General features: G+C 42.8%; 1 protein-coding gene across 4 annotated transcripts in view; it reads right to left on the bottom strand.

The window, feature by feature from the left end:
- The window catches only part of BCAS1 (brain enriched myelin associated protein 1), a 50,597-nt gene extending 38,316 nt beyond the window's left edge, over window positions 1-12,281 (bottom strand). For all 4 annotated transcript variants that reach the window (XM_074605285.1, XM_074605284.1, XM_074605286.1 and 1 more), the window contains exons 1-3: window positions 12,183-12,281; window positions 11,996-12,077; window positions 2,247-2,830 (exon numbers count right to left, since the gene is read on the bottom strand). In XM_074605285.1, coding sequence (XP_074461386.1) covers window positions 2,247-2,830; window positions 11,996-12,077; window positions 12,183-12,251 — 735 coding nt within the window. In that variant the 5' untranslated portion in view covers window positions 12,252-12,281. The remainder of the gene's footprint in view (window positions 1-2,246; window positions 2,831-11,995; window positions 12,078-12,182) is intronic.
- Window positions 12,282-13,328: the final 1,047 nt, after the last annotated feature.

Genomic DNA, 13,328 nt, shown 5'->3' with positions numbered 1-13,328 from the left:
CGCATTTTTCCGGGGGAAGGTCCTTAAGTCCTCTCTGCCCCCAACATATACTCCTTTTCATATTTGAAGAATCAAAGACAAAAAATTACAGTCCAGAAATTCAAGGGTAAGGTTAAAATTTCACTCTCCCCTGTGGTACAGTTCCGCCACTCATTTACACTGAGCAACTTGAACCTCGATTTTGTGAGCCCTCCAAGACTCTCCGTGGTACAGCTTTAAGCACACGTGTAAGAGATGTACAGGCACTTCTGTGACACAGGACACCTGTCCTCAAGCAGGTCCCCAGGCGCCAAAAAGCTGTTGTGTGGTCTGGGATCCTGCAAACACTTACACACATACCAAACATAACCTGCAGCTGAGGAGTGCCTGGGATTTCCAGGTTATTCCCATTAGTGGGGTTCAGGATGTGGATGGGTAAAAGATGAAGAGTGGAACAGAGTTCAAAATTAATAAGAAAGCTAAGCATTATTGATATAAAAAAAGCTTGATCTGAATGAACGGTACTTCTAGTATCTATTTGAACCGGCAGAATAAGATTTAGATTATCTTGTCCCATCCCCTGGTAGTTGCTCATTACAAACACTTCCTTACTTGAGCTTTCCCAGTATGACTGTTTGCTACCAGCGAATGTTTAACTCTGACTTCTGGTTAAAGCTACTTCAGATTGTTATTTCATTAGAGCCTCACACTACTACTGCAACAGCACGAACTGTGACCTCTGTACTTTACAACCACAGCAAAATGGGAAATTATGAATTTTGGACTCGATTGTAAAAGTAACAATTCTTCTGAGCCACAGGAAAAACTTATTCTTTGTGTGGATTAGTGAAAAATATCTGCAGGAATTTCAAGTGCTGAAAAGCTTCAGTCTTATAAGCTACAAATAGAAGTGCCAGTATACGCTGACAGATTATTCATTCTGAATTATTCACCCTGTTCTGTTTATGTAGCAAACACCTCGATATTCTGCTAGGTTGAGATTACAGATTCTTGAGATGTGCATATGTAGCTGTCTGAAATATCAGTGACGGGTGCTGCTCTTGAAGGGCAACGGTCAAAAATGCAACTGTTTAGTCTTAACAAAGGAATCCTCAGGAAAATATTACCATTCATAAGTTTATACAAGAAATGTGATCTTCAAACGTAAGGGACATAAGATAGAGAAGACAAGGTAGAACAACAGACATTGAAGAGATTTTTGGAGACGACCCGCAACGTTGTCAGTGCAAGCAGTGAGCACCTTGTGAATGATGTTCAACACCATTCAAAGAATGGGATCACACGACAGTCTAATTTGTAAGCCTGAACTAGGCCAGTAAAAACAGTTACTACTAAAATGGCATTTACAAATAGGTTCTGATGAGGGGGCCATGCAGCTAGTTTGTCCCTCCTGTTCCAGCCTTGGACAGGATTTGAACTAGACCACGAGGTAGTGTGTACTGGCACCGCACCAGTGAAACCAGTAAGAGTTATGCCACGTATTCCCAGACAGGGGGATGGACTTTTTCAGTAGTTAATTACCTGAAAATTATTCCTATAGTCTATTTGTTGGTATCAAACTTTGTAGGAAGTGTAAAATCTAAGCTCACATCTGTTTTCATCTCCTTTCTTTGGTTAGTGTGCTCTCTCAGATAAGTTATTTAATTTCTTTATCACGTTCTCATCCTGTAACGTCAATTCTACGGGGCTAACATTTCCTTGAAAAAAAAATCACAGTAGCTAAGAGCACAAAAAGTGGTACTGTGTAATATTCCTTATTCTGGTATGCAGGGTATGCAACAAGCTATTGCTCAGGAAGAGTGACTGTTTCAAGAATGGCACAAAATATGCTAAAGAACTTCTTAAAAACCATCCAGCACCAAACTCCAAGCTCCTAAAGCAAAGCATAAGATAGGATTTCACTTTCAGGTGTGTTTACTTTCATTTGTAGCTGGCTGCTGTTTGTCAGCCTGGCATTTGGAGCATGAACACAGCTATCTTGCCCAAATCTTTCAGAGAATTTCGAATGAATTTAATCTTGAGGGCAGCTGCCAGCATGTAGTCACGAGGCAGGCATCCGAGCTGTTGCCACTCCGCCACAGGTCCTTCTCCCATACCTCCATTCAGCCACCCCTGCGGGGGGGGTTACCTGCAATCATTTCAAGATTCATTCACACAGCCATCACGACATCAAGTTGTCCTGCGCTATTAATATTCCTAAGAGGTTTCATTAAGAGCGAAATGGATATTCCTACTCAAGCACTTGCCTTCCCCTGTGGGACAGCGTTGGACGCACTCTGTAATCCAGCAGCCTCTTTCGCTGTGACGCGCCCGTCGGGAAGGTCTGAAGTCTGCCTTTCCTCCTGGGTATCAATTTGCGTTTTACTCCTTTCCTTTCCCTTCTCCAGTTTGAAGATCCTGTCAAAGAAGGTTACTTGCTTTGGCTTTGAGGCGGCCGCATCCTCTCCCTCAGGTGTCACCGATGCTGCGAGATCGATGTCGTGAAGCGAGGCTGCCGGCGGGGCCCGGGTCAGGTTTTTATGTGCTCCTTCCTCCCGCGCAGCTGCTGCGGGAACCTCCGCGCTCTCACTCGCTGCTTTGTTTGCTCCGGGCGCCTCCGAGCTGACATCAAGTTTTGCCGATCCAACTGATGAATCTGTAGCTGGATCTTCAGTACGCCCTGGTACAGACCATGAGAATGTGAAAACAGAGCGGGCTTTAGCAGATGGCTGCTCTCTCCTGGCAGCGCTCCCGAGGCTCTGCCCGCCCGCATCGGCAACGGGGCTCGGCTCCATTGTCTTCGGGGAAGAAACGGCCACATTATCCCGTGCAACACTTGCCTTTACATCCACTACGAAAAGAAGCATAAAACAGTGATTATCCAGCACAGCAAAGAAGTTATACTGGTTGTACAATTAATCATGGTGACCTCGCTCTTTAATAAACTGACTCTGAAACGTGGTGCCTCAGGGAGGACCACACAGAGTGCAGCTTGGTTAGAGACCCTGTTGTCTTCCAGAGCTAAATACAAGCTGCCACTCATCCATCAGACCTGCACGTCTGATTTTCTTTCCTGTCGTTCCTCATTGAAGGCAGCGCAAATTTTATGTTCTCCACAGCTGCCAGAGTCAGGCAGCGGCCCAGGTTTTTGACTGCTTCGCCCAGTGGACATGTCAAGGGTGTCTTACCTTCCCATTAAAAGTAAAAAAGCAATACACAACAACAAAAAAAAAAATCAATAAAACTTGAGACAAAGTTATATATTAATATATTATGCTTTTGTCTCAGAGCTAAATGGGAAAGAAAATGGAAACTGCGAGGCCTGATTTCGTTTCCTGGCTTGCCAAACTCCCCACAGGGCTTTGCAGTCATAACTTATTTCATTCATTTTTCCAACGCTGTTCCTGGCCTTGCCGCCTACTCTCCATGGTGCAGTTTCTGCTTGCACTCCTCCTCTATTGTCTGCAGGTTACCTTAAGCCCGGCTTGAATACTTATAAATCACAGCTGAGCCAGGCTCCTTATCCTTGTGTTTCCAACTCTTTTTACCCAGAAACAATATGGCTCTTAATCACATTTCCCCCCGCCTCAAAATTCTCACAAATAATTCCCCCGTGTGTACACACACGGCCATCACACTTTAGATGTGAAAAAATCTTTCCTCTTAAAAGTATGTTTTATGATTTTGTATTATGGTGGCACTTTGATAGTACAGCTGAGGTGAAAATCCCTAATACTGTATATGCAGAGAGGAGGAGAAGGCTCCTGCTTTACAGAAGACAAGAGAAACAAGAGGAAAAAAAAAAAAATCTTTCTTGTATGTATTTTGTGGATGGGAGACTGAATCACAGATGATGTGGTGTGAAACCCCAGTAAACAAGAGGAGGCTTGTCGAGAGGTAAACCGTACAGCTCCCCCTCAGCTTGAGCTTCTCTTCCCTACTTTGGCTAGAATACATATCCGATTTCCCTGTCAATCACCACCACCGATTTCAAGGATGAATTTAGATCTACTTAATTATAACTGTGAAAAACTGACAGTCTCAAAGTGACTTGCTAAATTAGAATCTTTAGATTGTCAGTTTCAGTGTAAAATTGAAATTATTTCAAATGATAATTGTAATAGTCTAGTCAATATTATGCCCTTCACATCTCACTTTAACAGAAACAAAACCCCAGATACCAACACAACCTGACTAAAAAGCCTGTCTTCCACAGCACAGATCTCCAGTGTTATGTTTCATCTTTTAAATTCCTTTTTAAGACGAGGAAAGCAGAACGTTTTTAGAGCACAGCTTTCAAAATCCCCCCTTAGCTTTGCACAGCAAAATTACCCCAGCTTTCCATTATTTACCCTGATCTTTTCCACTCCTGCAAGGATTTCGCATAACAGCACAGAAGCCTCAGCAGGCACTGTGCAACGCGGGGCCGTATCCGTCCGACACTGTCCTCCCGTGGCAGTGCCCAGGGACCCTGGTCACACCCAGCCCGGACACCCCCATCCCCATGGCCTTCACTCAGGGACCAAGAGTCCCCGCTAGACCCTCGTTTCACAGTTCAGGGTTGGTCCTGACTAACAGGAGCTTCCATAAACCCAAGAGACGAGAAGTGCCGGAGCGTGCCGGCGTGAATCTCAAGTGATTTTACTGAACTATTTGCCAGCAGTGGAGGCAACAGCTGGCAAAGCAAGGGCTGTGGTGGCAGATTCACAACTGCAGCCAGCATTTCACCAGCTGCTGGGGACCTGGCTCCTAACGTCTCTGCTTCTAATATTTTTAATCTGACATTTGCTTTCGTATCGCGTTTTGGGCATATGGAAGCATGCAGAGAGGCCAGAGTGCCTCAGTTCTGTCCAGGTAGAGAGATTTTCACTTTTGTGGGCATCCTAATAGAGAAAATTTCTTCCCCTGGATTCTCTCTGTTACTATTCAGTTAAAATAACACCCTGGAAAGAATCTTTTGCCAGTAATATTCTGCAGTATTCCATGAGCACCTATTTCACAACATATCAACATGCAAAGAAAAGGCACAAATAACTAACTACTCAGCCACTTAATTCAGCTATTCAGTCAGGGTTATAGCTTCCTAAGCCGCCTGTAGTACTACATGAAAAAGAACTGAAGCACTTCTAATTGTAGTTGGAAACTTGGGAAGGAAGCAAAAAGCAAACACTTCCTCGGCTAAAGAAAGCAGAAACAACATCCATTGGAAAATAATAGTAATAGATGCTGAACTTCTGCTTTATAACACAGATAAAAAAAACCCGAAACACAAGAAAACTGTCTTTAGTATAAAAATAGGAATAAAAGCTCATCATTAAGAAAACCAACCAAACCAAAAGTAGCTCATGAACCTATCGAGCTCCTTTTATCTCTAATTACCATGGAAGGAATGAAAGACCTGGAAAATATCACCGGCATGAGCTCTGCAGCCTGTCTCCTGTGTCAAAACCATGCAAACTGTTTGGGGGAAAGTCTGCTCAGACAGCAGGCAGAGCAGATCCCACCACCAGAGAGGGGACGCTGCTGCAGTGGGCTCAGCAGAAGAGTTTGACTCATGCCATATTCACAGCAAACCGGGGGGAGAAAGGCTTTGAAATTGCAGTATTTGCTTGAAAAGTGCACGGTGTTTTTGTTTTTAAAGAGACACAGCAGTGCTGTTCTTTCCAAGATTATTCCACAATCCAGAGGCAGAATTAGGAATAGAAGCAAAACCTCCCAAGTTCTAGGCCAGGCCTGCAAGTAGATCAAAGCTGCTTGCTCTGAATGAGATGAATAACCACTCTGAAACCAAGATCAATATAGATTTTACAGCACTGCTCTGAGATTGCATTTCATACTACTACGCAGCATTTTTCCTTTCAAGTATTTAACAAAAGACAGTCACACTACAGAAGATGCGTCCTTCCTTTCCCTTCACTTCACTTCATCAGGCTACGTTAAAGAGGCAATACTGTAGCTGCACAAAGTCCCTCTTCTGCAAGAACATACTCAAAATAAGGATTTTTTTCTGAAGTTTGCTAAATTATACTGACATTTTTTCCTTGACTTATAAAAAACTGTACATAGAAGAGTAATGGTTAGTGCAATGTTACATCAATACCATTTCCCTGCTCAGAAGTAATTGCTGACAGACTCTCTCCCCCTTCCTTCCACATCCTTGACTTCAGCATTTCCAGCACTTCCACAGGCTGAGGAGGAAGAGCAGCACTGTGTTTGCTGACACAGAATGGGACCAACTCTGACGAATTAGCACTGAATTTTAAAAAGCAAATGCTTCAATAGACAGTGACAGAAAAATAAAATATTATAATGGACAAAGCCTTAAGGTGAGCACAGGTTTTAAGTTGACCACGCGCGCTGCAAAGGTGACCATAGGAATGGTATTATTTCTGGACCACATGCACCCAGAAGCCCACGGGCAGGCAGCAGAGCTCAGAAAGCATCGGTGTGGAGTGCCTGCAGCAAAGCACCTATTTCGTGGGTGTTTGGGACCAAGACCCAGCACTCGACCAGAGGGAGCGGCAGACCCGGGCAGGAATCCTGAGGATGCGACTGACATGAAAGGAAGTTCAGAGCTGCCAGCCTGACAAACGAAAAGGCTGCCCAAGCTTTTGTCAGCTCATTTGCTTTTGCTAATCAGTGGGACTATAACCAGAGCTCAGCCTGGTGCATGTAACAGATGGCAGCCAAACTCCTTCAAGTGGGACCAAAAGCAAGCCTGTCCAGCTTGCCGTCCCCCCTCGTCCACCATAATCTGATTGTCTCTGAAGCTTAGTTTGCTCTTTTTATTCCTGGCAGCAGCCTAAGCCACGCACTAGGCAGGCATCTATTTTTGATGCTCAGTTTACCCAACTGAAATCCTTCAGATGCTTTAAAATGTGCTCCTTTTCCTTCGCCTTTGATTGCTAGTCTGGTTTCAGCAGTTATATGTGCCCTCCTGGCTAATGCTTACATGTAGGGAACATATAAAATAAGGTCCTGTGGTGTCCTACATTGGCAACTTTTCACCTCCCGCCATTTATCCTACTGACTCTTCTGTAGTGCCAGTAATTTTTAGCTGTTGAATGAGGAACAACTGGAACTGGCAAGGTCTTCAGCATAGACATCTCCTCCTGTAGGCCCCTAGCGTGTGAACATGCCATAAAATAAATGGTAGGAGAAAATGTTTTCTGGTGTTGTTGCTTTTGACAATGGAAAAAAAATTAGTTTTTCTTTTTGAAACTGAACTGAGCAAACCATTAACTACAAATATGGTTTTAGTATCTTTGACTATTTTGAATACAAGCCAGTTACAAACAGTATTTGCTTAGCGATGCAATTATAGTACCACAGCATTATCTGGTTCCCTGGAGTTCAGATAATCATGGAGACAATAGATTTTAATGGCCATGAAGGAACCATTAAGTGCTACAAGGCAACATTTGGCAGTCAGAAGTCCATCAGCGTAGGCCAGCACAGAGGTTTATAATCACCCTGAATGAATTACTGCAGCGAATACTAGGCTTAACAATCTAAATACCTAGAAACAAAGAGTGAATTTCCTAATTGACACTGCTGATGTATTTTTATAGAAATTGCATAAGTTAATTTTCCCTTCCATTATTTAGAACTGGGTTGGTATCGTCATGCTACAGTAGATGCAGAATTTTCAGATCTTCAAGTACACCTTGTGTTTTTGTGGGAGACCCCCAAAAACTGTCATGACAAGACTAAATGACTGAGTTTTCAGAAGCATTAGAGAATTCCAAAATAAGACATTTTCACCCTTTCTTAAAAAAGAAAAAACACGCTAATATTGTTTTGCACTCTTGCTTGACTATTCCATGCAAATGAAGGTGACAGTACATTTATGCTCTAAGAATAATTTTGTTTCACTAAGTTAACTAGCATTGTTGTTTACCTAACAGATTTACTGAAATTAAAGGAAACAGGGGAAAAGAAGCTAGCAGAAAGAATAGTAATGATAATTCTTTAAAAAACACCAACTAAAATGAACTGTGTTTCACACCTTACAGGCACACAGAGTTATTGCAATACACCCATTTCTGTTAGATACAGGCTAGAAGCAGAATTTGCTGAATCGGATTTATCTCGTGGAACAAAGGAGTTGCATCTTAACTGAACTTTTCTTCCTTGTGTAATCTTTCTTTTTATGAGCAGGTCATTGTTTTAATCTGCATGTAATCACCACCCAAATGCAAACAAAATTTTCCCCATTTTGTCCTCCCGATACATTTCTGCTCTATGTAGGGCAAATCTCAGAGGCCTTTAGTTCTAACCTTCTTCCCTTTACCGTTGTTCACCCAGTACCTGTACTACTTAAAGCTCAAAAATGCCAACACAAAACATTAGGAAAAGTCAGGATCAAATTTGCTAGCCTTTTGCTTGCAAAGCAACATGTCATGAAGTGGCAGTAAGGGCCCCACTATTATTTAAATGGCATTAGAGGAGAAGGAGGATGCTAACACCCTTGGCAGCATCTGCAGCCCTGATAATCAATAGGAGCAGGAAAGGCAAGTCATGGAAAGAATCCCGAAGTCCACACATCTGTCAGCCTGTTTGAGCAGAAGCAGCAAATGTAGAGAACCAGTCCCCAATCTGCTCACCCAGATGTGAAGCAGATGGTGACAGGGCTCTTCCAAATCACATTACTTCCTCCGGTCATATTAACTTAACTCTGGATTCTTTTTTTCATTATATTAGCAGATATAGATTTCATAGACTCGTTTATCAACTACACCATTTAATGCACAGCACATGGTCAGATCACGGGCAATCACAGAAATGCAAACTAACAAGACAAAGACCACAAACATACATCTAACACTATTAATAAAATCCTCTAACTTCACTTGCCTTTTTTGCAGTTCTTTTGTCTTCTCTAGAAGCGCTCATTTTATGACCATAAAATAGATTACAGTACTATTTCTTGCATTATTTCATTTTAGAAATACTATCAACTACATTTTCTATAGGAATAACTTCTATCTACAAACAGCACTTGCACTTTTATTTCACCAAGACCTTGTTTACATTACAGAGATACCACTGAAATATCCCTGGTTTAAGTAGTTAATGATTTTAACTGGTTTTTAAACATGAATAAAGTTAAAATACAAGTAATACCAACACAGGACAGTCCAATTTTTCAGCTTGCTACTTAAACTGATTTAGTAATCACATTAATTAGGTAATCCTTTTAAGTAACACAATGCCATATGCTTCATTTTATATATTAAGAGTAAAACGTACACTTGTTTTTCAGGTCTTCAGACAGTGCAAATCATCTGGCTTTTATTTACTCCCCAGAACTCTGCTGCTTTACACCAGCAGAAACACAGCTACAGGCTTTTATTTTCTAGTAGGCAAATGTTTAAACTGACTTATTATAGCGAGATGGCGTTAGGAAATTAGCCGTGGAACAGAGATTCTGGACTGTAATCAGTACCATCTGCATATTGCCATACCAGTCTCTGATTATTTTTGTCTAAGTTTAGATTTTTCAGCTGGATGTCATGGGCTGAGAGGGTTCTCTTAACACCAAACAATAAAATAATATTTTTTTTTTCATTAAAGAGATTGGAGAGAACTGTTGTTTTTTGTTGTATTCTAGAAACAGAAAGAAATCCAATGCAAGGAAAATACTGGTAAAATTAACAAGTCTGAGCGTGCAGAGATGAGAACTGAAGCAAGGCTGCTCCGTGCGAGTGCTGCCTGACTGCAGCTCACGAAGGCTCCAAAGCCGACAAGAGGTGGAAGGAGAAACGAACGCAGCACTGAAGGGTGAGGAGGGAGACGCATGCCTGTGGATGAGAGCAACTGCCCGTGAATATGTGGAGATAACTTTTCAAAACTACGTGGAGACAAGTTTTTAACGCTCAGGCCACGTAGCTCACAGCAGATTTTCAAGATGTCAACGCTGGAGGTGGGGCTCAGCTGCTGACAGGGACCTTTGCACAGGCAGCCCAGGGTCCAGGCTGCCACAGGTGTGATCACTTGAAAACCCAGTTGCTGTCCTGCTATGAACACCACCCAAATAGGTCTGAAATGGGATGCACTTATTGAACAGTGATTTACCCACAGCCCCACCAGCTATTCGACTTCTACACCAACACCCACAGTTTATACATAACAGGGGCATATCGATTTTATTTCATTGGTGTACAGAGAAACAAGTTGTGGTCCCTCCCCAACACACTCTTGTTGCCCTGGCCATCATTGAGTAATATCTAATACATCCTATAACAGTCACAGGAGAGAAGTGCTCAGGGTTACAACATCAGCCTTGTGACACAGTTTGAATAATTCTGGTAAATAGGACCAACCTCTTGGTAATAATGTCATCCATGCCGCATTCCCAGCTGTCATTTATCAACCTCTGTAAATTACTGTGCTATACCCTAAATTCTCTAGAATTCAAACACAGGCAGTTGGCGCAGTTACATTTTGTTTACAAAGATCTTGCTGCATATTAGACATACTCTGCTCTCTTCAAGAAGGCCTACTACCTCTAAAAGGAGAGCAAAGTATGTTTCTAGATATATGAAAGGTACCACTAAGCCCCCGCTCAGGGTCAGAAGTTGCATTTCACTGCAAAACCTTAGGTCCAGAGGCAATTATGCTGTAACACCGCTACTGCAGATATAACACCCGCCACCTCACAGTACTTTTCCCAGCCAATCACTTTTTCCAAGTGACAAACAGGATAGAAAACTTATCCCTACACATATTTCATTGTTAACAAGTAATTGCTTGGCATCTTTGAAGTCAAAGCAACACATCTCCTAAAGAACACAGGACCAGGAATCGGAGATCAAGACGGAAATGTTTAGATGAACAAAAAGGCGCCCACATTTCTGTCATATCATTTGTTGAAATTGCTACTGAAAGGGTCAGAAATGTTGTTTCAAAGAAATGCAGAGGTGATTTCTAATACTTTACAGTCTTTTAGATGAGAACATGTAGCTAGAACCTGTATTTTATTTTATTTCATTTTTTGTAACCAGTTTGCAAAGAATTTTGCAAAATTTTCTTTTAATTATGTTAAACTACTCAAAACACCCCCAGAAGACTGAGTGCATGCAGGATGTTTCAAAAGTATGTGTTTTGTTGCAGTCTCTAAAAGAAGTCGCCCCCAAACAGTTTCCTACTCCCTTCTTTTTCTCTTTGTCACCTTAATACAATGTCAGTTGGGGCTTTAAATAATTTACACTAGTACATTTCTTTTGGGTTTGCATGATTCTATCACCTTTTCCTACAGTAGTTTCTAGCCTGCATAAATTTACTTTTTTCGATTAACTCAGTCCCCCTTTTTTTTTTTTAAATAGCCTCCTGCATATCCCCCCAGACTATCAGTTTCCACATCACCTGGTACCTCCCTGCTAGCAGCAGGGATGCCGTGATGTCATTTAAAGACAACTCGCTCTCCCTTCCACCACATGAACTGCTCTCTTGTTGCCCTCTGCCAAACACCACTCCACTGTGTCCCTCCCACGCACAAAACCTCACCAACAGGCCACTGACCCTCACACTGGTGCTGTTGCTGCCCTTTCAAGAGCCTCAGTTTGTGCTCCTTGCGTCAGGGACTCCTCCAAGGCTCGGTCGAGGCACTACCTCCACCAGAGCCCAAGCAGAGGTAGTTTATCACCGGACACCCTGAGGTTTGTGGAGCAACCCGAATGGGACCAACGCCAAACCTCTCCTGCCCTGTAATACTTCACGCTAACCAAAAATCTTCAGTCTATGAAGCCACTTTTTGTGGACCAGATACAGAACCAAGTCCTTAGAACAAACAGCTTCCCAAGGACTTTGGAAACATTTTCCTATTTTACTCTTTGTTATCTTTAGACTTTCAAGCTTCTGAAAAAAACACACATACTGATTCAGAAGTAGGAGCTGGAACATGCTTTTACTTTGAGACCATGCACCAATATTTATTGTTGCTCCAGCATAAACCTCTCTCTGCCTGTCTGGTGGCAAAAGAAGCACGAATATGCCCCCCTTTCCCAGTACTTACCTTCGCCATTCATTACAGGAGAGCGAGTCTCAACAAACGCAACAGAACCATTTTTAATATTGTCAGGAGATTCAGACAGAGCCTGAAATAGCAAAGAATACAGTTCTTAGGACTGGGCACATCATGGGATTTGAAAATTGCAATATACAGTAACCAGGGAGTATGATAGTGGGCAGCTCTTTCTTACCTGATAGCTCTTTACTGTGCAGGTATTGTCTTCTTCAGCTTCCTCTGGGACACTCATTGTGTTCCCCATGGTGCCTGCAAGGTGGAGAAAAAAACCCCAAACCACCTTTTCTTTCTCATTTATATGAATTTCCTGCCTAACTCAAATTAAGAGACAGCCAAAGGTGACAGGCTTTAACAGGATGTTTAAATTCCTAATAAGCCCCACCTGCTTTCCCAAGGGCACCTGCCCCACTCAGCAGTCTGCACCAACCAGTCTTACCCAAACCCAACTATGTGCAGGGGCTCGCAGCTGCTCGCTAAAAGTGGTACAAACTAAGAAGCTTTTCTTGTTTGTTGCGGAAAACTGGAAGCAATCGCGCCTGCATCATTCGTTAGGACTCGGTAGATTGTAACATGGACTTAGCAGCAGAATAAAGTGAGGAAGACTAAAATAAATGAATAAATTAGAGCAGTGTGGTGGAGTTTTATATTTTTCTTTAGCTTTCATTTAAAAAAAAGAAAAGAAAAGAGAACAGAGGGAGCACGTCAAGACATCGTGCACCTAAACTCTGAAAATTAGGCCCTGTGTGTCCTGCAGTTCTGTATAACAAATCCTCTGGGGAAAACTCTCGCCTGTGGCTGTGGAGGTATTTGCCCTGCTCTAGACGGCTTCGCCAGGCGACTACAGCTCACAGCAGTAGCTGAGCTGCGTTTCCTTGGCCAGTTCCAGCACTGCCGAGGCCGTGGCTGCAGCAAGTCGGAGGCGCCACGAAGCTGCCAGCGCAGGACTCCTCTGTGGTCCTGGGCGTGTTTTTGGAGCATCTTGTGTTGCCGCAGGTGCAGCACCACTGAGACCTAAGCCAGTCAGTTTAAAATGGCTTTTTTATGTTCGTATCTACCGGAGTCACAGCTCTGACTACAACCCAGGCATAATCTTAGCTGTTAGTTACTAGCTAGTCCATTAGATAATTCAATACTTAGTGAAACTGTTCTGATTTCTTTAAACTTTGTTTCAGGAGAAATGCGTTTGATTCAAGGCCAGGTTGGACGGGGCTCTGAGCAGCCTGGTCTAGTGGGAGGTGTCCCTGCCCATGGCAGGGGGTTGGAACTAGATAGTCTTTAATGTCCCTTCCAACCCGAACCATTCTATGATTTTATGATTCAA

The sequence above is a fragment of the Larus michahellis genome, chromosome 12 (assembly GCF_964199755.1).
Source record: "Larus michahellis chromosome 12, bLarMic1.1, whole genome shotgun sequence".
Lineage (NCBI taxonomy): Eukaryota > Metazoa > Chordata > Aves > Charadriiformes > Laridae > Larus > Larus michahellis.
Note: the sequence above shows the minus strand (reverse complement) of the source record. Positions and strands in the feature narration are given on the sequence as shown.